Source organism: Paramacrobiotus metropolitanus, unplaced genomic scaffold (genome assembly GCF_019649055.1).
Source record: "Paramacrobiotus metropolitanus isolate TYO unplaced genomic scaffold, Prichtersi_v1.0 Parri_scaffold0000009, whole genome shotgun sequence".
Taxonomy (NCBI): domain Eukaryota; kingdom Metazoa; phylum Tardigrada; class Eutardigrada; order Parachela; family Macrobiotidae; genus Paramacrobiotus; species Paramacrobiotus metropolitanus.
This window is the reverse complement of record NW_026570229.1, coordinates 1,469,544-1,478,722: the sequence shown is the minus strand read 5'-3', so window position 1 is coordinate 1,478,722 and position 9,179 is coordinate 1,469,544. Positions and strand designations below refer to the sequence as shown.

General features: G+C 43.8%; 2 protein-coding genes across 2 annotated transcripts; both read right to left on the bottom strand.

Moving 5' to 3' along the window:
- Positions 1–2,646: 2,646 nt before the first annotated feature.
- On the bottom strand, positions 2,647–4,545 carry LOC129582934 (atrial natriuretic peptide receptor 1-like). The gene is made up of 7 exons (XM_055474565.1): positions 4,478–4,545; positions 4,058–4,394; positions 3,667–4,000; positions 3,384–3,603; positions 3,043–3,178; positions 2,934–2,982; positions 2,647–2,869 (listed from the first exon to the last, which is right to left on the bottom strand). Exons 1-7 carry the CDS (start codon positions 4,490–4,492, stop codon positions 2,647–2,649), a joined length of 1,314 nt encoding a protein of 437 aa, XP_055330540.1. The 5' UTR covers positions 4,493–4,545.
- Positions 4,546–5,288: 743 nt separating this feature from the next.
- Positions 5,289–8,278, bottom strand: LOC129582933 (receptor-type guanylate cyclase gcy-28-like). Its single transcript, XM_055474564.1, has 11 exons — positions 7,996–8,278; positions 7,698–7,761; positions 7,325–7,635; positions 7,207–7,250; positions 7,083–7,121; positions 6,844–6,924; positions 6,643–6,780; positions 6,486–6,536; positions 5,665–5,844; positions 5,437–5,575; positions 5,289–5,371 (listed from the first exon to the last, which is right to left on the bottom strand). The coding sequence occupies exons 1-11, from the start codon at positions 8,138–8,140 to the stop codon at positions 5,289–5,291; spliced, it is 1,275 nt and encodes a 424-aa protein (XP_055330539.1). The 5' UTR covers positions 8,141–8,278.
- Between the last annotated feature and the right edge of the window lie 901 nt (positions 8,279–9,179).

The window sequence follows — 9,179 nt, the reverse complement described above, 5'->3', positions numbered from 1 at the left end:
ACCGGGGTCTGGTTATACGACGTACGTTTCTCATAAAGCCCCCCTGTGGAGCATTGCGGCAAAAATGATCTTGTTGTAGAGTACCAGTATACACCGGCTTGCATTCAGATGTCAGTGACAACAAAATTAACATGACCGTCTGGCCGTCTATACGCAAGGATACGAAACTTTAGTCAAGTTTAGGAACAGCTTAGTCAGCTCCCGAAAAAGTCGATCCACTACTGGATACCGTTTTCCATAACAGAAAACGCCTGACTGTTATGATAGGATTATTGAGAGCTATTTTGCAACTTTTATGACATTATGACCTCAAACTTCTGCATAAGTAACAGCTTCCATGGTTTTCCATAGCAGCTAACGTTTTACGTTTTCATACGGTAGCAGATTGAGCGTACAGAAGAAGCTGCTAAACGATAACCCCAAGAAAATTTAATACGAACAAGATTTGACCTTTTAATGACATGATGACCTCGAATCCGGGTTCTTTGATTCACTACTGAGTTTTTCGGCACACCGAGAACTCGCTGACGGTCATCTTGCTGACCGACAACTTGCTGACGACTATTTGCTGACCGACAAAATGTTGACCCGACAGTTTGTTGAAACAACAAGTCACTGAACGACATTTTGCTGAACGACAGTTCGCTGGCACCGACGATTTGCTGACGACATTTTGTTGACTGACAGAATGTTTACCCGACAACTAGCTCACTTACTAAATTGTTGACCGACATTTTACTGACCGACGTTTCATAGAAATACCGACAACTCGCTGACCACAAATTAGTCTGTTACCCATTAAATACTTGTAAAACTCAATTTGGGTGATTATGATCGGATACCACAACCACTTCTCCTGCTATTAACAGCTGCCGGCTTATGCAGCAATCTGACAATTCCAGTCGTCCATTTTTCTTTTCTTCTGCTCGAGCGCGTACGAATGAATTTCATAAAAAATCTATGAAACAGAAGAAAATTATGAAACATAAGAAACCTGAGAAACCTATGAAACCTAAGAAACCTAAGAAACCTAAGAAACCGGCGTAATTATTTAAAACATTTTTAACAGTTATTAATAAATAATTAATACTGTCAGAGACAATAACATAATCATGAAAATAATACGGCGTAGTAAATGGCAAAAAGTTACTTATATTTCAGTTATACCTGTCATAGTATTGCTTCCTTTTTATGAAGCCAACGAAGATTCTAGTTTTCGCGTAAATATCGCTAATGTGCGTTGAACTGGTCAGCAAATTGTCAGTCAGCAAGTTTTCGTCTTCTACAAGTTGTCGGTCAGCGAGTTGTCGAATGCCGACATTTCGCTGACCGACAAGTAAGCTGTCGATCAGCAAATTAATTTCAGCAAGATGTCGGTCAGCCAGTTTGTAAAAAAGCGAACTCTCGGTCAGCGATTTGTCGATCAGCAAGTTGTGATAGTCAGCAACAAGTCGGTCATCAAATTGTCGGTCAGCGAAATGAAGGTCATAGAGTTGTCGTGCTACCGAGAGTTTTTCTATTTCCCTACACAACTCAGCACGTTGAAACGAATGACAGCCAAGGGAACCATTTACCCGGGTTCGAGGTCCATGAATCCTGAAATATTTCAGAAAACTAACATATTTTGATCGCTGGCTTTCTTGCCCGAAGGGCTGCTGAGACATAGCTAGTGTTACGCACCGCGTCCGATCACTTCGGCCGCGTTACATTTCAGCCGCACAGGTTCACTTCGGCCAGCGTTCATTTCGGCCGTGGCTCACTTAGGCCAGCGCTAACTTCGGCCAGCGCTCAATTCGGAAACTGCACAATTAGGCCATATTACGATTATGTAGGGTTCATTAGGTTTCTTAAGTTTTTTAGGTTTTTCATAAGTTTCTTAGGTTTCTAAGGTTTAGTTTTTCTTAAGTTTTTTAGGTTTCTTCTTACGTCCATGAGATCTTCTCTTAGGTTTCTTAGTTTTCCTTAGGTTTTCTTATGTTTTCTTAGGTTTTCTTAGGTTTCTTCTGACGTCCCTGAGGTCTTCTTAGGCTTTTTAGATTTTTTAAAGCTTTCCTTGTTTCTTTCATGTTATTGTTAGGTGTTATCAAGTTTGTTAAGTTCAGTCTCGTCAGTTTGTTTTAGTTTTTAGTAAATTTTCTTGATTTCTCGTGATTTGTAGTTGTTATTTTATGATTTTCTTCGGATTTCTTAGGTGCCTTATGGTACCTCCTTAGGTTTTAGCGCTCGCTTTTGACGGTGTATGATCTACCTTTTAGCGGTTTGCAAGAGTATTCAGAAATGCGTTAAGGAGACATGGTGGTGAGAGTAAACCGTCAAAAATTTCTCACAAAATATTGAGTACAAAAAGAAATGAAAAAGAACAAAAATGTATGTAGAGCGAGAACTTTCACGATGCAGAATAAATGCTTATGTATTTCGGCCGCAATGCACTGGGCCGAAGTAAGCGAGGCGGAAATGAACGTAAACCGAAGTGAATGGCGGCCGAAAAACTTTGGCCGAAATGAACGTGGCCGAAATGGAAACGGCCGAAGTGATCGGGAGCCGTTACGCACCTATACAGCGCGGTCGCACTTTGCTGGCTTGCTTGATCATTTTAACGATAAGCGGATTGCAAAGGTGCATGCTAATGTTTTTGTAAATCAAGATTTACGTGGGAAGATGGCGTACTGGCGTTGCGGATGACGTTCTACTCAGCCAGTACGTGAGCATATCGCCACGACCTTTGATTTGTTGCAAGCCTCTAAGTTCAATAACGTAACCCTGATCGTCAAATTCATGCAACAGTGCAGCGGACGCGCAGCTGAGGTGGATCCGTCCCGGCAGTCCCTGGCTGCACATTCGCGATGCCACATTGATCGTGTCACCAAATCTGCAAAAACTCTATTCACTTTACGCTTTGCACACTTTCCACTTGCAGCTTTACGGACACGTACAAGCAATAACGTGGTCTCTTCACGCCGACGACACCAGCTGCACATGAACCTACAACACAATCGTTTTCTTCCAGACTAATAGGTCGCCCCTGCAAACAGATGATGCAACCTGAATGCAGTCCTTGCATTAGGTGTAGCTCCTCCGGCAGACTGAGCGATGGCAGCAACTGCAGAAGTAACAAGGAGAAATCGGCCAATCGCCGCACATGTTCCGAGCCGATGCGGTTCGGTAATCCACTGGCGACCTGCAGTTCAGGCACACCGAGTGTCTTTGCGTAAACCCACTGGTAAAGCGTCTATCTGCATGGCACCACTTGCCCGTGACCTTTTATGCTCGAACTCCGTGTGAGAAGCAAGAGCTTACTCTTACAGCAATACCAAATTAATAACAGGTGAACTTGATCCATTTTTCTCCGTTGAAGAACGAGGGCAAGGCAGTTTTGAACTTACCAACACAGAATCAGATACAGCCTCGACTTTGTACACATCGTACACGCCAGTCGCAACATCGACAAAATCTTCGATTTTGGAAATCACGGTGATTACTTGTTCTGGGGATGCATCACGCGTCAAACTGGTAAATCCATACAGCTGAGTAAAACTTATGGTCACGCAGTCAAACATTTCGGGCACGACGAGTCGTCCAGCACGCAAGGCATCCGCTATTTCCCTGTAACCATAATGCGGACTATACATTTGGTAATATAATGTCAGAAGTATGGAAATTATATACTTTGGTAAATATTGTCTGACTATAGCGTCACAGCGCCTACGAGCATCCCGCAACGATCTGGACCGCAAGATAACCTCCAGCTCCAGCTGATTGGAATACAAACACAATTGGCGGTAGATTTTATCAAACAGTTTATACTGATTCATTTCCGGGGCCAGCAGCGGCGAACACTCGCGCAGTTGGGAGCGCAGCTGCTTGATACTCAGCCGATCTTCGGGAAACGTGCTTAGACAGTTATGGATCACACTGGCCAGTTCGGCGATCTCCATAAAATCCACCGCAGCAATCAGTGGATTATCAAGGGTGTGCTCCATACTGACGACTGTCGATGTGCCTAGAATTATATGCGAGATAAAAATAAATCTGCAAAAGCCATGCGTTTACAGTTTACCGAGCATGTCCTGCATTTTGCGGTATAAAGATCCTGCGGTCAGGATGTCGTAGAGGATCAATCCCGAGGAGAATATATCAACAGCCTGCATGGAGCGGACAGCGCTGTCCCATTGGTCGACCGCGTCCAGTTTCGGGACCAACCAGAAGAGCGGTTCCCAGCTGCAATACGTCGGGCCAAGGCAATCCATGACGTTATCTACCGTTTCAAGCTGGCCGAGGATGCGGTCGGTGGCTACATGCATCAGCTTCAGCGTAAAATGCTTGTCAATCCAGCAGTTGAAAGTACTCAATCGGCCATGATAATGCAGCCGCGAATGATGTATAAAACTCAATCCCTGTTAAATTAAAACAACAGATCTTAAAATAAACTGCTTTAATTGAGGAACAAGATTTGCCGGAAGATGCATATAATTAAGACCTCAAGGAAGTCCATGACGAAGGAGCTGGTGAACGTGAAATCCCGGCCGATGGCACTGCAGCACAACTCAGGCAGGCTTCCACGTGGTGGACAGGCGAACACGACGAATACGTCACATCGGCCAGCGCCGCGCCTCTCAATGCTTAGTCCATAAAATTGTCCGATATTCGGGTGTTCGATTCGCCGCAACTGCAAAAATCGGTTTCGTCACTAGTTTGGAAAGGATTTCCCAGTCAGGAGAAACAGCTTAGCCAGCCTCTGATAAACTGGTCTTTATGCTCCAGTAACGGCAAAAGCCTTAGTGCTAATATTATCGGTCTTACTTTTCTAAATAGCTTAAGCAAACTGCAATTCTTGGAGATGTGTCCAAAACTCAGATCATCTTCCCCGCGTGCACACGGAAAGCATACCGCGGTTTTGCCTTGGTGCGTCACAAATCGCATCGTTGCCTCCTGTCGGAAAAACCGTTCACGATTGATTGCGGGAAAATGTAGACCATTAATTCAGGACAGTGTTTCAGATCGTCTCAGAGAAATTTTACCGCTTTAAAAGAACTCGATTTAGATCCATTGTATGGTTTGCCGGTTGCACTGAAAATCGACGAAGCATTGGAGCGAAATACCGATGCTGCTCTGAACGTGTCCAGGTCCAGTTGCCACCACGGATCGTGCAAGAGTTTTTCGTCATCTCGCCGCTTGTTATACCTGTGTTTTTGGTGCAAAAAGGTGAAATAGTCAATTTTATTAATTACCGGAGAATAACAAGAGTAATAAATAAAAATAATTATGTTAAGTAGCCCGTCTGTCTGTGCTTACCGCCAACAAAATGCACCAAAACCTCCTGTAGCTGCAATTATTCCCATTACAGTGATAATGATGATCCATACGTTAATGCCTAAAAACACTACGTTTGGTCATTATTTCGAAAACCTTGTCAGAAAGAACACTGAACGCGCATACTCTTTTTTAGACATTTAGTCTTTAGGTATCCGCATAATGGTTCATTCGGTGGGGGAAACGCTTGGCTGGAGCTGGCCCATTCCGCTAAATGTACGACGTCGTTCAAGTTATCTTCCATGCCGGTTTTGGTTAGCAGTGGCTGGAATTAATTAAGCCATCGCACTGGAGCGTTGAAGGTGACATAGGATGATACAGTATTTACGTATGTATATAGGAGACTCTTCGTACTGTACGAATGCCCAGTGGAGTGAAGTATGTGACGACAAAATCCGTGCGTCGTTGTCCCGTGCTGTCTACGTAGAGACTACCGTACTCATCCGTGTAGGTGTGATTGAGAAAGAGGCGCGCCAGATCTCTTCCATCCTGATAATCCATGGCGTCCACTTGTGACAGCGATTCATTGATTAGCTAAAAACGAAAGAACAAGGATTGACCGTGTTAAGCTTATTAATTCGGGTTTGACCGCACTAAAAACGGTTTGTGTTTACGAGTGCACATTTCTTGCATTATTGTGCTGTGCTGGCAGATGGCCTGGTGCCAACAGCACTTTGGGCTGTATAAAAACCGAGAGACACCGGGCGTTCAGTTCGGCCGGTGCGCTAGCAAGATGCGTTCTTCGAAATAAACTTCGCAGTAATTTTTCAATATTTTAAACATTCTTACTGGTTTTGTGATCAATCTCAATCACGTGTCACAGACACTGTACACACACCTGTAAAGGCTGCATCATGCGCAAACTGAATTTAAAATAAATAGTTTTAAGTACGCCCTTGTAAAGAGATTAACAAGGTGTAATTATGTGTTTAAAATACGGACAAATTCGAGGTATGCACAAATCTGACTTATGGTTAGTATTTTATATTATCAATCTAAAGATCCGTCCGGGCGGTGCGGTTTAGAAATCCGTTATCGTGAAATAACTATGTAGCTCCTGTTCTGGTGGGTGGTTATTACAGCAATCGTTAGGTGGGTCCGACGCGAGTAATCAAATCATGTGCAGCGTGCAGACTAACGACTCAGCAATAATGCGAAGACATTGTCTTTCTTACCGCGGCAGTAGCCACCACTGACCAGTAGCCGCTAATAAGGTTCGGAAAGTTCTGTGGAATATAGAAAACACGTTTACATGTTTCAAGACGTCAATCTTCACTTCATCTACGGCCGTCAATTATGGATGGGCAACATGACCTTGCTCGCAACACTTACCTGATCTGCGATGTTGTAGGTAAGGTTATAATCCCGTGCAGAGCGGCGTATGAATTCCATTCCCATCTGCACATTCGACGGTGCGTCAATGTTTTTTGGCTGAACCAGCAGCAGTGACTGGTACGCACGAAAGGCGACCTACAATCTTGCACACAAGCACCATCAAGGCAAAATGTCCATGCTTATTGTAAAAAGCATCACCTGGTCATTATCATCGTTGTACTGCCAGTTGAAATCACCCAGGATCGGTTTATTATGCATGGTTTCCAAAGCCATGTACACCTATAAATATGTGGCACGTATTAAGGTATCATACTAACAGATATCATTGATATATTAATAGGTATCATAGGTATATATTCATTAACAGATATCATAGATATATTTTGAAGTACTCTGTATTAAAAGAACGTATTATAATATCGTAATTATTTCCTTACATATTCCCCATTCGTCATGCCCACTCTTTCTGCGGTGACCTGAAAAAAGGGAAAACAGCACAAAACTTTCTGCAGTAGCAACGATTCTATACAGTAATTTAGTCAAAACATTTGCTGAAAATACCATAAGTTCCCGTAGAAATACGGCGTGCCCGAAGAATAAAACAACTACATATAAAACAAGATGTCAACAAAACTGGTAATCGAGCCATACAGATGTTACACGTGCGGACACCACACACCGCGACTAACTGCAGCAACATCCCTTAAAATGGATTCGAAGCCCCCGTAAGCTACACTGGGGCTTTTGGTCGTTATCCTTTGCACAAAATACTGGATACGCGAGTATCTGGCCAGCTCCTTCAGTAGCAGCCCCGCGACAACCCCGAAAACGCTTGGTTCTTTGGGATCAACAATCAGGTACACCGTTGTCCAGCGAAACTTGTGCATAATGTCGATATACAGTTGCGCACACTGGGCAGTGGAGAAGTCGTTGACCGCGATCCATGTGGGGTTCCTCACGCGGTCACTGATCTGCGAGCCGACCGCCAGTCTGTAAAAACATCCTGAGATTATCGGAATCGGGAAGACTGTGCGAGGGGCTCAACTGCGTACGATGAAATCCATAAGGTGTTCCACTCTCTCATATACTGCGGGATTTCTGTGGCGTCAACTCCGCCTAAAAGGTTCGCATTATAACATAACAGAAGACGATATTTGTTAAGAATACTATCCACAAAAAAACTAATATTCTACAAAAAAACAAATATTCTAATATTCTACAAAAAAACATGGTTTGATTGAATATGAATCCAGAAAATGTACCAAGGCTCGTTTAAACACAAGTTGTGCAAAAGATGTTGTAGGTGAATCATTTTTAATAATGCACATTATGTGATTGGCCATACTTTACCGGAAATGAGGTAAATGGTAGTTTCACTGTCCCTTCGCTTGGTGTAATGCCATTCAGTTGCCAGTTGCACAGCGTTATCGGCCAGCTCTGGCGGTGTCTGGCCGGGGCGCACCGGTGCATACAAGATATTTAACGTAAAGTGCATGGTACCGCCGTATTTTTCCTGCACGTATTCCGTGCCAACCGACAGCGGTGGGCCATTAAACGGCAGAGTCCCGTACGTCGTCTTTGGTGCTATCCGTCCAATGGCCACAAAACTAACGTTTAGAACCGAGATAACATTCCTGATACAAAATATCAGTAGAATCCAGACGAGAATATCAGATTGTATGCGAGTCACCATGACTTGGTTTGAATATGGCACTTTTCCGGTGAATGTGTGCCGTTAAGACACCGGCACACGTCTCCAAAACACAGTGCAGATTGTACACTTTACAAGGCATACACGGTCCATTGCGTTAAAAGTAGGCTTAACCAAAGGACTCCATTAATCAACAAAATTAATCTAATCAGATTGCTGTCGGGCAAAGCGCTCTATTCTGGTCTTTTAGTGTAATCCTTGCTGCTGTGGAGCTGTCAACAAAAGTCAGGTGCGATTACTCAGCTTCCGTTTCTGAACCACTCATCTGATGACATCCGTGAATTAAAGATAATTAAGTTTGAGAATTATCTGCGTTAACAGAGCGGCTAGCAACCGACGGGTAGGTGGGCTGGTACTTACTTACACCTGAGCTTGCGTTATTCCGACTGAATCCGCTGTGGATTAATGCGCTTAAAAAATCAGCTGTTATACAAAGTATCATGGTGCTTCGCATTACGTATACTTACTTATCGATCGAACATTATGGTTACGTAATTTTGCCACCAGCCGCCCAGTGATCTTTACAGACGAATAAAACGATAAGACAACGATTCTGCTGTTTTGCACGCGATTGAATGTAAGGGGTAAAACTATCTTAGTCGCACCAGTTCACGTCACTGCGGCCGTCACCCGGCTGGAATGTGACGTTATGGCAGTACATATGGTTAAAACCGGCGCGGTGCATAAGCGCCCTGTTTAGCCACAACGTCCCACTCCGGCCGAGCGACGGCAGCCGAACAGGGAAATGTTTTGAGTAAAGCTGTTTTCCCCTTACGTATATACAGCAGTCGTCGGAATTACGTAAAAATCTTGCTTTTAGCAA